Below are 17,480 nucleotides of genomic sequence, written 5' to 3'. Positions count from 1 at the left end.
AAACATTATCTCCTTTAAACTTACAAATGGGAGACTTCATCTCACACGTCTTAGGGAATCTCTAGAATTTCTTCTTCTTCTTTTTTTTTTTTTTTGGAACTTTTTAAAAAATATTTTTAAATATGTATATATTTTAAATGTTTATTGAGTTTTGAGGGAGAGAGAGCGCGAGCAGGGGAGGGCAGAGAGGGAGGGAGACAACAGAAGTCCCATCATGTTCAGCCTCTGAGCTGACAACATAGAGTCGGAGGCAGGGCTCAAACTCAGGAACTGCGAGATCAAGACCTGAGCCGAAGTTGGATGCTTAACTGACTGAGCCACCCAGGCGCCCCTTTTTAGAACTTTTTTAAACGTTCTCTTCTGGGCCTGTTTCTCCAGAGCCAGGGCCTCATTTGCAGACACTACTTCAGATCGTCGTCGCTTTCAGTCTTATCGTCTTTTACTCCAGCGCGACCCCGGCTGCCACAGCAACACACTTCACCACTTTCACTTTGTGGGGGGCCCCCTTTCCAAGGCACTTGACACTTTCCTCACCGCATTCCAATCTCGAGCGCGGGGATTCGCGGTAGTACCTTGCCTCATTTCCGCCTCGCAAAGCGGTTGGCCCAAGAGTCCTTCCCTCGGGTTTGAGCCCACAGCTCGCGCCAAGACCCGGTGCGCAGTGATGACGACATCGGGCCGCGGCGGCGACGACTGGGAGACTGGGAAGGCTTCCGGGGCCGGCCTGGCCGCTGAGAGCTGCTGTCATGGCGGCCATTCTGTGGGGCTTCTTTTTCGTCCTTCTGCTGTTGCTATCAGGGGATGCCCAGAGCTCGGAGCTGCCTGGGGCTACGGCCGATGGGTCAGGAGGGATTGGGGTCGGCATAGGCGATCGCTTCAAGATTGAGGGACGTGCGGTTGTTCCAGGGGTGAAGCCCCAGGATTGGATCTCGGCAGCCCGAGTGCTGGTAGACGGAGAAGAGCACGTCGGGTTCCTTAAGTGAGCATCCTGTGGGCAGCGGGAAAGAGGTTGGCGTGGAAGCCGGAAGGGAATTCCCTCTAGGAGAGCCAGGTGTCAGGAGCTGACGACGTCGCTGTCAGAGGGTGAAGGGGCGGGCGCCGTTAGCGGTGTGTGCCGGGAGACCTTGGGGGGGGGGCAGCCCGACGCTTTCTCCCCGCCCCCCCCCCCCGTTTCCCCCTCACTCCACTCCCTGGACCTCGGAAATGAGGATGGCAGGTGCTTGCCCCCGGGCCAGCGCAGTGGGGTCAGTTTTCTTCAATTCCATTTTTGCCACATACGGGGTCGACCACTCTTGGGCACTGGGGACAGGTGGGCCCCTTATTTGTCTCATGCTGAATTCTTTGCATCTCATCTAGCTTCCATGGAATCTGGCCTTTTTTTTTTTTTTTTTTTTTTGCATTCGTTTCAGTCTTTTGGCAGCTTGATTTGTGTAGAAAGATGCTAAAAACAAATGGGAATTCTCAAAGCCCAAAGGGACTTCTATGATGGCATAGACTGGGAGGCTAACGTTGCCGCTTCTCAAATTAATGGGCCCTGAAGTCCCTAATCAAAGCACCGTTTTTTTGCCTGGAGGTGGGATTGTTGTTCTTTTTTTTTTACAGTTGAATTCATCGAGGGATTTGCAACATTACACTTGCTGGTATTTATGTGAGACTGGGGTTTCTCTACATTTGCTTATATGCTTCTGTCTTTTCTAGCTATTAGCAGAATAGGATTTCAGCCTATATTAAAGGACCTGGTGAATTTATTAGCACTCCAGTTTTGCAGCAGCCTGCTTTTCAGATGTTTAGGTACAAATGTGATGTTTTGTATCTTCCAATCACTTCTTGGGAGGTGAAACTACAAACTGAAAGAAAATATTTAGGAAAGGAAATGTTTCTTTGATAGGTTTGTCCACCAGCAAATGATATTTGAAACCCAGACAACTTAAATGTGGACACTTCTGAATCTGATTTGCAGATATTCAGATCATCCAGGTGCTGTTGAATGAGAATTTGAATCCCAGATTAATAGATAATGACAACAAGGTTACAATCAGTATTTTGATGCTATTTGTCTTTGCGAATTTGGTATTCTTTAGAGTTTGCCCTAAGTAATGATGTTTTAATGAAAAAACTCTCTTAAGCCTTGGAAAACTAGCCTAAATTGACCATTTGGCTTCTCTTTTGTGCAGAATATAATTAGTTTAAAAACCATAAATTTTTTTTTTTTAATTTTAAAATAATGTGTATGCTGTGGCACCTGGGTGGCTTGGTTAAGCCTTGGACTCTTTTTTTTTCAACGTTTATTTATTTTTTTTGGGACAGAGAGAGACAGAGCATGAACGGGGGAGGGGCAGAGAGAAAGGGAGACACAGAATCAGAAACAGGCTCCAGGCTCTGAGCCATCAGCCCAGAGCCCGACGCGGGGCTCGAACTCACGGACCGCGAGATCGTGACCTGGCTGAAGTCGGCCGCCTAACCGACTGCGCCACCCAGGCGCCACAAGCCTTGGACTCTTGATCTCAGCTCAGGTCTTGATCTCATGTTTCTTAGTTCAAGCCTGGCATTGGTCTTCACACTGGGCTTGAAACCTACTTAAAAAAAATTAAAATATGTATAAATATTCTGTTTATTGAAGAAAACATAACAAGTTAGGGGTAGCAAGCCTTAACATTTTGGTGTATATTTTGCAGTCTTTTTGTAATCATATGACCTGTTTTTAATAGTAAAATATATAGTACTTTGTAACCTGGTTTTTTTTTTCTTTCAGTTAATATTTTGTGAGCAGCTTCTGATACCATTTCATGTTCTTCCATTTGTATGTAGAAAGCTTAAAATTAATGTGAGGAGCTTATGGTGGGAACTTGTCCAAAGAGGGATAGGTAATTTTTCTTGTACATGTTATGCATAACTAGCATGCAGTTTTATGTTTGTTGGAGGTGGCATTGGTCTTGGCTAATGGAGATGAGGGGAGTTTTGACTGAGGATGCTTCGTGCCACTGCTTGCTCTCATCACTGTGTACATAAATCATAATCTATTTAGACATCTTCTTTTTGGGGTCATTTAGGTAGTTTTCAGTTTTTTGACATAGTAAAATTCTGCATGATACTTTTTTGGAACTTTTTATTATGGAAAATTTCAGACATACGCTAAAATAAACAGTAGTTTAGTGAATACTTAGGTACCCATCCCAGTCTACCATTTTTTTTTTTAGTGTCTCCTCTGTACTTAATTTTTTTCCCTGGAATATTTAAATATGATCCTAAACATCATATAATTTCAAGTGAAAAAACATAATTATGTGTCTCTAAAAGATAAGGGCTTGAAAAAAACCGCACAATACTATTATTGATTTAATAAAGTAAATAATAATGCTATAACTTCATCTAATACCTCGTTCATTTATCTGAAAAATGCTTTTATGTATTCTTTAAATCAGGATCCAACAAGGCTTACATATTGCAGAGTCCATTTGTAAAACCAAGTTTTAAAATTTCATTATAAAATTTGTATATTATCTTTCTAAAGTAAAATATTTACTGTAGGTTGAAAAATAGATTTGCTTTTTCCTTTGGGCAGTTAGTTCTCTTATTTGCATTGCACAGTCATTGCTTTAATTAATTTTTTCTGGACCTAGAAAAATGCTGTGAAATTTTGTTCACTGAGGGTCCTGTGAAGAAGCAGAAGATACACTCAAATTAGAATAATTCCAGGAAAATCGAATGAAAGGATTAAACAATATAGTCATGGTGTAGGGAAACCAGACTGTACAGTACTCTAGAGTTTACAGCCTCAAGGCTGTTATCACCTCTGAGCTTGAAGGATGTAGGGGAAGTAAAGTTTACTGGGACGTAGAAGAAAGGACTGCCTTGAGAGGAGCAGTGTCACTTGACAAAACAAGTCACAGGTGGCTTCTCAGGGAGAAAGCTGGGGAAAAATACGCTAAGCTCATGTTCTTTCTTTCCTTCCTCCAGTCTGCAAAGAGAAGGGTGGAGAGTGGGTCCAAAGGGCAAATGAAAGACATCCAGCCTAGTAATAAGTGAACTTGATGTTTTACGTTTTTTTTTTTTAATGTTTATTTATTTGAGAGAGAGTGGGGGAGAGGCGGAGAGAAAGAGAGAGAATCCCAAGCAGGCTCCACAATGTCAGCACAGAGCCCGACGAGGGGCTTGATCCCACAAACAGTGAGATCATGACATGAACTGAAATCAAGAGTTGGACGCTTAACCGACTGAGATACCCAGGCATGCTGGTGTCTTTATTTCGATTCTGTTTTAGTTTAGTTTGTATTTTGAAGTAGCAAGGAATATGTTTTCCTCTTACATTTTAGTAAATATTGTGCATGTTGCAGAATCAATTACTGCTTTAGCTTTGAGAGAGTCTAATGATTTAAGAAGGATTATTTAATATATTATGCTAAGAATTATCTGATAAAGCCAATCCTTTTAGGATCATTTGTTTCCTAAAACAGAAACTTCTTTTTCCTCAGAATTTGAGAGAGTCTAATGATTTAAGAAGGATTATTTAATATATTATGCTAAGAATTATCTGATAAAGCCAATCCTTTTAGGATCATTTGTTTCCTAAAACAGAAACTTCTTTTTCCTCAGAATGTCAGTTTTCATTATCAAAACAAATTAATTTTGATCTATGAACCTGAAATTATCAGCTCTTGATGGGATGGTTTTCTAAGTCTAGAAGACTTAGAAGAAATCATTAAGGAAAAGGCAGGTGATTTTAACTACATAAACACGTTAGACTTTTATATATCCAAACTAAAGTAACCAAAGTAGATGGGAGCTATTTGTAACAAGTGGAACAAATGGTACTTAATACCCCATTTTTTAGAAAGAAAGACAACAAAATGCAAACAAAAACTAGAAAAAAAGCCATTTATTTTTAAAAATCAATTAATTTATTGTTTAATATACGTCCAAGTTAGCATATAGTGCAACAGTGATTTCAGGAGTAGATTCCTTAATGCCCCTTACCCATTTAGCCCACCCCGCCTCCCACAACCCCTCCAGTAACTCTCTGTTCTCCATATTTAAGAGTCTTTTTTATGTTTTGTCCCCCTCCCTGTTTTCGTATTGTTTTTGCGTCTTTCCCTTATGTTCATCTGTTTTATATCTTAAATTTCTCATATGAATGAAGTCCTGTGATATTTATCTTTCTCTGACTGGCTAATTTCGCTTAGCATAATACCCTCTAGTTCCATCCACATAGTTGCAGACAGCAAGATTTCATTCTTTTTGATTGTTGAGTAATACTCCATTGTATATGTATATATATATATATATACCACATCTTCTTTGTCCATTCATCTATCAATGGACATTTGGGCTCTTTCCATACTTTGACTATTGTTGATAGTGCTGCTGTAAACATTGGGGTGCATGTGCCCCTTCAAAACAGCACACATGTATCCCTTGGGTAAATACCTAGTAGTGTAATTTCTGGGTTGTAGGGTAGTTCTATTTTAATTTTTTGAGGAACCTCCATATTGTTTTCCAGAGTGGCTGCACCAGCTTGCATTCCCACCAGCAATGCAAAAGAGATCCTCTTTTTCTGCATCCTCACCAACATCTGTTGTTGCCTGAGTTGTTAATGTTAGCCATTCTGACAGGTGTGCGGTGGTATCTCATTGTGGTTTTGATTTCTATTTCCCTGATGATGAGTGATGTTGAACATTTTTTCGTGTGTCGGTTGGCCATCTGGATGTCTTCTTTGGAGAAGTGTCTATACATGTCTTTTGCCCATTTCTTCACTGGATTATTTGGGTTTTGGGTGTTGAGTTTGATAAGTTCTTTATAGATTTTGGATACTAACCCTTCACCTGATGTGTCATTTGAAAATATCTTCTCCTATTCCATCAGTTGCCTTGTAGTTTTGCAGATTGTTTCCTTCGTTGTGCAGAAGCTTTTTTATTTTGATGAGGTCCCAGTAGTTCATTTTTGCTTTTGTTTCCCTTGCCTCTGGAGACGTGTTGAGTAAAGTTGCTGCGGCTGAGGTCAAAGAGATTTTTGCCTGCTTTCTCCTCGAGGATTTTGATGGCTTCCTGTCTTACATTTAGGTCTTTCATCCATTTTGAATTTATTTTTGTGTGTGCTGTAAGAAAGTGGTCCACATTCATTTTTCTGCATGTCTGTGTCCAGTTTTCCCAACACCAGTTGCTGGAAGAGACTGTCTTTGTTTGGCTATTGGCTATTGTTTCCTGGTTTGTCAAAGATTAGTTTGTGGGTCCATTTCTGGGTTTTCTATTCTGTTCCTTTGATCTGAGTATCTGTTTTTGTGCCAGCCATTTTTTTTTAATTAAGAAGTTGTTGCAGGGTATTGCAAAATGGGAACCCTAATACTGTAGTAATAATGTAAAGTGGTAATTTCCCTTGAATGAAGATATGGCTTCAGAATTGGAACTGTGTTCCTGTTATATCACTGTCTCATAGAAGGAATTAGAAGTATTTTCTATGTCAGGATTCTCTGCTCCTGTGGAGTGCTCTGGGCTATTTTCAGAAGCCTGGCAGTGTGATTATGGAAGCTGAAGTGTAGGGACAATTCTTGCCAGTTTTTTGTGGGGTTTTGTCTGTTTGTTTTTTCTTTTGCTAATTGCTCTGAACGTCATTTTGGGGGGAGTTGATTTAGGAGTTAACATGATTTAAAAGAAGAATACAAGCTATTGATCCAAAGTGTCTAAATACGATTTTCATTTTTCTAGGACAGATGGGAGTTTTGTGGTTCATGATATACCTTCTGGATCTTATGTAGTAGAAGTTATATCTCCAGCTTACAGGTTTGATCCTGTCCGGGTGGATATCACTTCAAAAGGAAAAATGAGGTAAGGGTACCTGATGTAGTTTTTACTAAAGGATAGACTACTGAATACCTCCTATATTCCTTTTGGATTTTATAGTTAGGATTGAAAAGTTTTCTCATTTAAATTACAGGTATTCCTTAAAACAATTAAAATATCGTTATATTGTTTTTAATTTAAAAATTTTTCTTACTCTGTTCCCCCTAAAATATCCTTATATTGATATGTGTGTGTGTGTGTGTGTGTGTGTGTGTGTGTGTGTGTGTGTGTTTTGAGAGAGAGGATGCAAGTGAGCAAGAGGCAGAGAGAGAGAGAGAGAGAGAATCCCATGAGGGGCAGAGAGAGGGGTGGGGGAGAGAGAGAGAGAGAAAAACGGCTTTTACCCAACAAAGCGGGGCTGGTGTTCACCTGAAGCAGGCTCACCTGATTGGGACTCAAACTCACGAACTATGAGATCGTGACCTGAGCTGAATGAAGTCAGATACTTAACGACTGAGCCACCCAGGTGCCCTCCTTATGTTGTTTTAATCTGTGCATTGATAATATTATAAAGTTGAACTTCCTCCTTCTCTGCTTTAAAATTTATTTTAAAGCTCCTTTATATGAGTATATAGAGAAGAGGCAAGATTACCTACTATGAGAGCAAAAGCCCTATAGAAGTTGTAATTGAAATGGGATTCCTAAAGTGGGAAATAATTTAACTTTTCTAAATTAGAAATATTAATCGTCCCCTGTTTCTCATTGGGATATTTTCATAATACCCTTAATACCTATGTAATAGTTGTATTGATCTAGAAATTTCTACAGTTCTTTCTGAAATATTTAGTGTGCAGTGGAAATTTGGTTTTGTTTGAGAAAACTGATTATATATAAGTTTTTATATAAGATTATATAAGATTTATAAGTTTTATATAAGATTATATATAAGATATAAGTTTATATCTATGTGAGGATCATGATAAGAAGAGAAGAAAGGGCTGTATCAGAGGCTGGCACACTAGGAAAAAATTTCAGAATTTCTAAGTAGATGAACACATGCTTTGAAGTTGAGGAGAAAAGAATGCTGGACAAATTCAGGCTGTGTGTGGAATACCACAAATCCATTTGCAGTTGGAATCCGTTGTATAGATGTCCACAGTGTTCAGATTCCTTCTGTTGTAACTCCAGTTTATTGGTTTATTTTTTTTTATTGTCCCATGCCAGTAGTTGTCTCTTTGGCCTAATGACCAGGAAATATATGAAACAATTTTATTTATTTGCTTTTTTTTTCTAGCTTTATTGAGGTATGATGGCAAATATGAAAGATTTTTAAGTGGTTATGTCTCTTCTCTGAATTATCACAAAATAACTCTTTGTTGCAGTAATAAAGCACAGGTCTCGCAAAGGCAAAAATAATTTTGGGGTTCGAGGAACTCTGTTTTATGACTGACCTTTTTGGTATATGTTCCAAAAATATTTAGGTTGATTTGTAGAGACTCCAAGTTGAGCTCATCTAATAGAGATATGGTCAGTTAGTACCATAACATTTACATTGGCATTAATGTTTATGCCTAAAATGTTTTCTTCTTTCTTTGCCTTTTTTGGTTTTTTTTGGACATTGAAAGTTTGAAAAGTATATGTAAATATGGTATAGTTCACATAGAGTGAGCCACACATAGAACTGTCTCATCCTTTATATCAGCTGAATATTAGTCCATTGATGCTGATGCCCATTAATGGACAGGTAGGGTTTTCTTTCTCCTCTTTTAACATGTGTGGTGATCAGAGATGATTATTTGGTAGTAATTTAAATTCTTGACATTATCATGAAACTAATATTATGATGCCACTAAGAATACATTCTTTAAAAACAAATTACTTTCCCCCCCCCCCATTTGAAGTTAAATTGTTGTCTTAGAATAGTCTAGTTTGTCCAAATTCTAATCGTATTTCTTGCTCTTGGCTATTTAGAGCAAGGGTGAAACTTGAATTGAAGGTAATGTCTTGTAAATATGTTTATAAATATTTTTTGATAGAATAAATGAATTGTTTCAGAGTAGATGAACCTTATTAGGTATCAAATTTCTCATGTCTTAAAGGCATAAAGATTTTTAAGGAAATATATAGGTAAAATTCTCTAATGTTAAATTTAAACTTTAAAGGACTTATGACTTTTTATATATTTTAGAATTGGAAGCTTGGAGATGGGTCGGTGTGTTGATTGCACTATACTTATATACATATTTAAGTTTTTTTTTTTTAATATTGAAAACAGTACTGGAGGAAATGAAGGTTGTTAAAAGGGGGTATTTGTCTGTTAACACCTATAATTTTTATTTACTTTTGCTCTGAATTTTGCATTAAGTAGTTTAAGCAAATAGAAATATTTTTCTGTATATAAAGTTTTTTGCTTTTTGCTTTGGGTAAAGAGTACTTCCTGCTCTAGCATTTAAGGACTGGTTGCAGCAGTGGGATTCATATTCTCAGTTCCATTCCTGATGATTGGATGCCTGAAGCATAGGTAAAAAAATGAGGCTCTTATCATTTTAATAATTGGGGGTGGAACAAAATAGAGAGCAGATGGGATTCATATAAAATCCTCATATTCTTGACCCAGTATTTTGTAAGCATGCATGGTAACATGACAGACATTTCCTTTTAAATATATAGCTCCCAGAAGAGCAAGGGAAATCCCTGGGGGACAAACCATAAACCACTTTCCTACCTGGGGGTTTTGATATTCTAACCAAAATGCTTAGGTTTTATTAGCAGTATGTAGGTAAGAGGTAAGCCTTAGGCTTGCTTTGGGCGAGAATTAGATCTAAGACTCGATTCCCCCTTTGACTCTTGGCATTAAAATCCACTAGTCTCCCAATCTAGCCCTGGCCTTTTGAAGGGGAAAATCTCTCCTGAAATTTGATAGTCACAGTCCTCCCTCACTGAAATTTGGGGTGTGAACTTATTACTTCCTGCATGATCCAGAAACTTTCAAGCTGTGTAATTAACAAGATCATCCCTGGTCATAATCCTGAACTCCTGGTGAAGACAAATGCATAAACTCTCTGCAGGGAGATATTCTCTATTCAGGCCCACACATAAATAAAGTTATCAAATACCCAAGAAAACAATGTACATTGAGTCAGCAGATGAATTAGATATATAAGAACCTTATATAATAGGATTATTGGATATGGACTATGAAATAGTTTAAAGTATATTTAAAATGCCTAAACAAATAAAAGATCTATTGTTGTAAGAGTAAGATACTACAAAAACAGACCATTGATATTTGAAAAAGAATAAAATAGAACTTCTACAATAAATACAGGCTTTGGAATACAAAATTAAATGCATATGTTAAACAACTGAACAGCGGTTTGGTGAACTGGAAGACAGATAGGAAAAAACTTACCCAGAATACAGTACACATAAAGGAATGGGCACTGTGAAAGAATTTAACAAGATGCAGAGTAAAAAATGAAAAGGTCTAGAGGCACCTAGGTGGCTCAGTTGAGTGTCCGACTTTGGCTCAGGTCATGAACTCGCGGTTCGTGAGTTTGAGCTCCACATCGGGCTTGCTGCTGTCAGCCTGTCAGCTCAGAGCTGGCTTTGGATCTGGTCTCCCCCCTCCCCTCCTCTGCTTGTGCTCTGCCAAAAATTTAATAAAAGAAAGAAAGAAAAAGTTCTAACTGGTGTCAAATAGAAGTTCTGGGAGGAAATGAGAGAGAAAAGAGGAGGCAGTTTTCAAAAAGTAGCCTGGAACATGTATGAACATGTTGAGAGTTTTGATTAAAATTAGTGACATCTCTGGTGAAAATGTAGTGTTACCTATGGTACTGTTGCAGGACTTTCTTAAATCATAATTTTTTTCTGCAAAATTTTAGACTTAAAAATTGGGTGTGCTCATTAATGCATATCTCCAGACAGCCAAAGAAATAAAATACAACATTTTTGTATATTTATAACAAAATTAATTTATTATTAAATATAATCAAAGAGCTTTAGAGTTAAAAGAATTCTAAAAGAGCTTTTGATATATCCAGAGAAGAACTTGTCTAGCCCCACAGGACTAGGTAATAACAAGAGTTACAGCTAGAAACTAAGACTCTCTCTCTACATTTTGCTAAATATTTTAGAAATACAGATAAAGCTGCTTTAATCCAATTTTTAAGATCAAAAGTTTAGATGCCAAAGCATTTTAGAAAAATGGTAATTTTAAAGGTAATTATAAGGCATTGTTAATATAAGCAGTTCTTTTAACTAGTAATGTTTTTGATAAAATTACTGATGCTTTTTTCATGTTGCTTCATCAGAGCAAGATATGTGAATTACATCAAAACATCAGAAGTGGTCAGACTTCCCTATCCTCTCCAAATGAAATCTTCAGGCCCACCTTCTTACTTTATTAAAAGGGAATCGTGGGGCTGGACAGACTTTCTAATGAACCCAATGGTATGTATCAGGCTACAGTTAAACATCTTTACAAATCTCTAATTTGAATCTAGGAATTTGAAAATTTCTAGCCCCTCTGAGAAAGAAAGCTGAGGTCAGATTGTTAGATGAAAGGATAAATGTGAAGTTTATTGATTTCATAAAAATAGTAGCTTTAGGAATACTAATGAAAAGAATATGGTGAGAATTGCACAATAGATTTGATATTGAAATGTGCAACAGAAATGGGATAAATACTTATTTATGATGAAATGTTTTAAAATTTAAATGGAATAAGAGTATGTGGTAAGTCCTATTAGCAGTCTCATCCTTCATACTACCTGCATATAAGTCCACCGATGAATGTGCCATCATTTATTAATCAGCTACTATTGATGGCTTGAGTAAGGGTCTTTCTCCTTTTTTCACATGTGTGGTAAACAGAGAATTTTTTCTGTGGTAATTTAAATCCCTGGTATAAAAATGATGTTATGGTATCCATTAATAATAAATCACTAATAGAATACATTCTTTAGAAACAAATTGACTTTTTTTTCCTGCTTCTGGAAGTTGAATTATTATCTTGTAATTGTCTAAGTGGTGATCATAGTCCTTGCTGATGGCTATTTAGATCACAAACAGGAATATTTGAGGACTGTACATTTTTTGAGAGGAATAAATAGTACCTAGAATCTGCTATCAGGAGTAAAGAAGCAGAAAGGTAGAGTGGATAGGAGAAACCAGCAATGAGATTCCAAAGTTTATTGAGAAATAGATTCCATGTTCTCATTTCTGAAATTCATGGAAACCTATACAGTGCTAAAGCTTCTAGGTCATTTTTCAAAACTAGTCACCTAGTACTATATTGCAGTCTCGAGAGAATGTACATTAAAGGGGCAATATAATATTTTCTTCAAGAACCATAAAGTCATCTGGAAAGAGACCAGCTGGCCATCAGAGTCGCTATTCCCAATGCCAGACTGCAGATTGAAGAAAGTGAATAGATAGTTACGTTTGCAAACGGTTTGTGTTAAAACTGTAAGCACAAATATAAAGCGAGGTGTCTATAAATTCCAAATCCACATAGATAAGGCTCTTCTCTACAGTAGTCAGACATTGATTAGCGCCTGTATCACACAGGCTGAGTGAGTAGATTTGGGGTGGTGCTGCTAGGTTTATTCTGTATATAACATATGAATCTTTAATTTCATCATGGGTTGTGAAATGCAGATTTTATTCTGCCGTTAAAGGGGAAAAACATTTTCTGGATTTCTTTTTTTCTTCCATAGGTTATGATGATGGTTCTTCCATTATTGATATTTGTGCTTCTGCCCAAAGTGGTCAACACAAGTGATCCTGACATGAGACGGGTAAGGTGATTGCCCCCACTGTGAATTTTTGAACCATATTCCAATGCCTGAATCATTCATTGTGGCTGAATGGCTTGGGTTTTTTAGCTTTATCCTAATTCCCAAGCCAAATTTATTCAGAGGTTGTATTAATACAATATTATGTTCCTGGTATTAGTTAGTTGTTTCCATTGGACCAGATAAATTCAGTTGGTTCTGCCTGATAAAAGCCTGGGTCTCTTCGTACAGCTAAAACACTGCTTAGTACTGCTCTCTTTGTGCCTCACTTGTTAAATAGTTGAAATGCATAATAATCCTGGTAGTCCAATCCAAATAGTTTGCAAAATGATAGCTTCTTACAATTTACCTTTACTTTACAAAACTCTTCAGAGTACACATTTAGTTTATGCGTTCAGACACACACGCACACAAATTTGGATAACCAAGGGAAGAAAATAGAATAGCGACTTCCAGACTCTTTACCCTCAAATTATACTGGTTTGGCAATGGGCAGAGGATTGCCAAATAAGATGCTTCAAATTTAGTGCCACTACTTTGTCTCTCTGAAATATTGGCTTCCATAAAATCTTCAGAATTTTTTTTAAACCATTGTTTTTCTTCCACCTGGAAATGATTAACAAATACCTCCTGAGTTCTGAGTTTTTCCACTGTATGTAATATATTGATGTGTTGACACCTTATTTTTGCTGAATGAACATTTATTAATCAGTATTTAGGTTATGGATACTGAGGATACAAAAATGAATTATATATCATCCCTGTTGCCAATGAGTTCAGAGTCAAGAGTAGGAAATAGCATGGCTTTATAAAATACTTTCTCTTGCCGTCAGAGGATTGTGGGTGTATGGGTGAGGGAGTGTATTTGTGTTTTAAATGGGAAAATAAGATATGCATAAAATAAATAAAAATACTTGCTGAGGTAGTAGGTGATTAAGTTCTGTAGAAGGCAAGGCATTTTATTCCAAGCTGGAACAGCAGAAAAAGCTTCATGATTAAAGAAAGTTTTAAGATATTTCATGATGTCTCATTGCCAAATTTGACATCTTTGCTTCAGTGTTGGTCAGAAAGTATACATCCTGTGTAATCCTGGTATCTGTTAAGCCAGGTAACTCTCTGTGGCATCAATAGAAGGAAACATTAGAGGTCACATTGGATTAAAAGTTCATTCCTTGCAAAGTGCTTTGCACATAGTAAGCAGTATAAAAAGTTCTTTATTCAAGAGCTTCAGAATTGAACAGATTAAAACATAGATTTGATGATATATTTTTGCAGGGTCTCAAGACTTGTTACGATATATATTTGATTATGAGGGCATGTTAACTTTTTTTTCGGGGGGAGCATGTTAGCATTTTTGGTTTATGCTTATAATGTTTCTTTTCCTGTCCATATCTGTAAAAGCACATTCTCCTTGAGAACCCGTGTATAAATTCTACCTTTGGAGAGAAAGCCTAAGCTAATATCCTAGTGGTGTTCAACTTTACATGAGAGATAATATAATATTTGCTATTTTTTCCATGTGTGAACTAATACTATTTTAAGTTCATTTTTGGAATGTTACATAAAATTCATATGTAGCATATGTTACATCAATATTGTTGAAGGTAGAACAATACTTTATTGATTGTTGGCTAAATAGAGAGAAGACAAAACCTCAAAATAAAAGTGCCAGATCCTTATGAGGTCCTGCTAGTGATTTGTTTGTAACATTTTTATTGCTGGCTTTAGATGCTGTTAAGGTCCATAGTAGTATTCATAGATTTACTACTAAGGGCCTTAGGAATTAAGTGTTGGAAATACTGTAGTTATTTTCCGAACTTTTCTAATAGCCTTGATATATAATTAAAGATTGATATTCTTTTTTTAAATGATTTTTTATTTATTTGTGAGAGAGAGAGAGAGAGTACGAGCAGGGGAGGGACAGAGAGAAAATCCCAAGCAGGCTTTCGTGCTATTAGCACAGAGCCCCACACAGGGCTCAAACTCACAAACCATGAGATCATGATCTGAGCTAAAATCAACAGTTGATCACTTAACTGACCGAACCACCCAGGCACCTCTGATATTCTTATTTATATGCATTTAAAGAAAGCATGAGTTTAAGAAAACACTCATTTAGGGGCGCCTGGGTGGCCCAGTAGGTTAAGCGTCCAACTCTTGATTTCGGCTCAGGTCATGATTTCACGGTCATGAGATCGAGCCCCCTTAAGAGTCTCTCCCTTTGCCTCTCCCCTGGTTGTGCTCACACTCTCTCTCTCTCAAAAGGTTAAAAAAAAAAAAAATTAAAAAGGAAAGAAAACACCCATTAAAACAGTAAGAAAGCATATTTATTTATTTAATGTTTATTTTTGAGAGAGAGAGAGAGCGAGTGAGCAGAGGAGGGGCAGAGAGAGAGGGAGACACAGAATCCAAAGCAGGGTCCAGGCTCTGAGCTGTCAGCACAGAGCCCAACATGGGGCTTGAACTCATGGACTGCGAAATCATGACCTGAGCCAAAGTCGGCTGCTTAACCAACTGAGCCACCCAGGCGCCCCAGAAAGCATTTTAATCAGAAAACATAAAATAACGGGCACCTGGGTGGCTCGGTTGAGTGTCCACCTCTCAATTTTGGTTCAGGTCGTAATCCTAGGGTCATGTGATTGAGCCCCATTTCAGGCTCAGCACTGAGCATGGAACTTACGGGACCTGCTTAGGATTCTCTCTTCCTTTGCCCCTCTCCCCACTTCATGGTCTCTCTCTCTCTCTCTCTCTCTCTCTCTCTTTCTCTCTAAAATTAAAAAAAGAAAAGCATAAAATGAGATGACAGGAATATGATCACATATAATAATAGAAAGTACTGTTTATGAAAACATAAGCCAAATCAAACCCTAGGCAAGATTTATTGGACATTTATTAAAGGATCACAATGCTTAGTAGTATAAAGGAGGTATGAAACATGGTTTCTCAAAGGATACAGGAGTGCTGATTCATAGGGGCACATGTACCCCAATGCTTATATTTATAGCAGTGCTATCAACAATAGCCAAATTACTGAAAGAGCCCAAATGTCCATCAACTGATGAATGAATGAATCAAAAAGATGTGATTTATATACACAATGGAATGCCACTCAGCAATGAGAAAGAATGAAATCATGCCATTTGCAACAACGTGGATTGAACTAGAGGTTATTATGCTAAGTAAAGTAAGTCAGTCAGAGAAAGACAGATGTATGTTTTCACTCCTATGTGGATCCTGAGAAACTTAACAGAAGACCATGGGGGAAGGGAAAGGGGAAAAATAGTTTCAAACAGAGAGGGTGGCCAACCATAAGAGACTCTTAAATACAGAGAACAAACCGAGGGTTGATGGGGGGAGCGGGGGCGGGCAGGGCTTGGGGAGGTGGGGAAAATGAGTGATGGGCATTGAGGAAGGCATTTGTTGGGATGAGCACTGGGTGTTGTATGTAAACGAAGAATCATGGGAATCTACTCCCAAAGCCAAGAGCACACTATGTACACTGTATGTTAATTAACTTGACAATAAATTAGGTGAATGAAAGAAAGAAAGAGAAAAGGAAGAAAGAAAAAGAAAAAAAGAAAGAAGAAAAGAAAGAAACGTGGTTTCTGAAGTCCTATTGGGTATAACATTGCTGAGAACCAGTAGCTTCTACTTGTTCTATTCCTCTTCTTCCTTGATGGAAATGTTAGTTGTTAAATGACTTGAAGGATCCCAGTGCCTTTTGTATTATTGTACTTTGTCTTCTTGCAGGAGATGGAACAGTCAATGAATATGCTGAATTCCAACCATGAATTGCCTGATGTTTCTGAGTTCATGACAAGACTCTTCTCTTCAAAATCATCTGGCAAATCGAGCAGCGGCAGCAGTAAAACAGGCAAAAGTGGGGCTGGCAAAAGGAGGTAGTTGGACAGTCCAGAGATTGCATTTGCACAGACATGGCAACACTGGGTGACATCCAAGCCTTGAGGGAAAACCGTGAAGCAACTACTGTAAACTTGAGTCATCCTTAAAGTTGATCTCTTATAACTGTTGTGTGTGGTAATTCTTTAGCACGTGTTTTGTACTTGGTGCACAAGAAAACCCAGCTTTCATCTTTTGTCTGTATAAGGTCAATATTGATGTCACTGAATTAATTACAGTGTCCTATAGAAAATGACATTAATAAATTATATGAAGTTCTATACATTATGTATATTAAAATGTCTTAATCCAGAGATAGAATTATCTTGTCATTTCTTCTTTACTTGATATTTCTTTTATTCCAGACAGCTTTGTTCTTTCATTATATGAAGCTTGAAATTGATCTTTCCTATCTAAAAAGAAGTGGTTGCTATTTTTAGAGCAGCATGAACCATTGGGTTTTTTAATGGCCAGACCTTGAAAATTATCAGCCCTGCCCTGCATTTAACATTTCCTGATGTTTGAGGTAGAACCAAATTCTGATGTCTTAATTTGTGTTATTACAGTTAGTTTCAGAGTATGGATATATGAATTAGAGTAGATGTTACCAGTTTTTAAGTTTTTGTTACCATCATTGGGATTCATTGAGTATCAGCTATGTGCTGTACTTCAAGGAGGGATTCAGAGATGGAGAATGTCAGTGGCTGTCCTCAACAGAGCTTATTATGGAAAGAGGAAGCCCAAATAATAACAGGGAATGCGTGGCCAGGGGAAGGAAGTGCAGCAGTAGGAGAGCCTTCTGGAGACTGAGGATGGAAAATCAACCTCAGAGCTCCACGTTGTAACGTTGGTAGTGTAGCACAGGTACCTTTTAAATCCTCTCGTCTCTCTCATCATTGATTTTCAGAGTTGTTGGAGTGTAAATATTACTTTCCAATCAGGATTATCTCAAAAAGTTTATGTCAATAAGTTATAAAAATTTCATACCTTTTGTTTTTAATTAAAAAGG

The 17,480-nt window shown here is 37.6% G+C and overlaps 1 protein-coding gene across 1 annotated transcript; it reads left to right on the top strand.

The window, feature by feature from the left end:
- Nucleotides 1-613: 613 nt before the first annotated feature.
- EMC7 (ER membrane protein complex subunit 7) lies at nucleotides 614-16,785 on the top strand. Its single transcript, XM_045450142.1, has 5 exons — nucleotides 614-979; nucleotides 6,699-6,818; nucleotides 11,087-11,225; nucleotides 12,494-12,574; nucleotides 16,322-16,785. The coding sequence occupies exons 1-5, from the start codon at nucleotides 747-749 to the stop codon at nucleotides 16,472-16,474; spliced, it is 726 nt and encodes a 241-aa protein (XP_045306098.1). The 5' UTR covers nucleotides 614-746; the 3' UTR covers nucleotides 16,475-16,785.
- The last annotated feature ends 695 nt before the right edge of the window (nucleotides 16,786-17,480 follow it).

The sequence above is a fragment of the Leopardus geoffroyi genome, chromosome B3, assembly GCF_018350155.1.
Source record: "Leopardus geoffroyi isolate Oge1 chromosome B3, O.geoffroyi_Oge1_pat1.0, whole genome shotgun sequence".
Classification (NCBI taxonomy): Eukaryota; Metazoa; Chordata; class Mammalia; order Carnivora; family Felidae; genus Leopardus; species Leopardus geoffroyi.
Note: the sequence above shows the minus strand (reverse complement) of the source record. Positions and strands in the feature narration are given on the sequence as shown.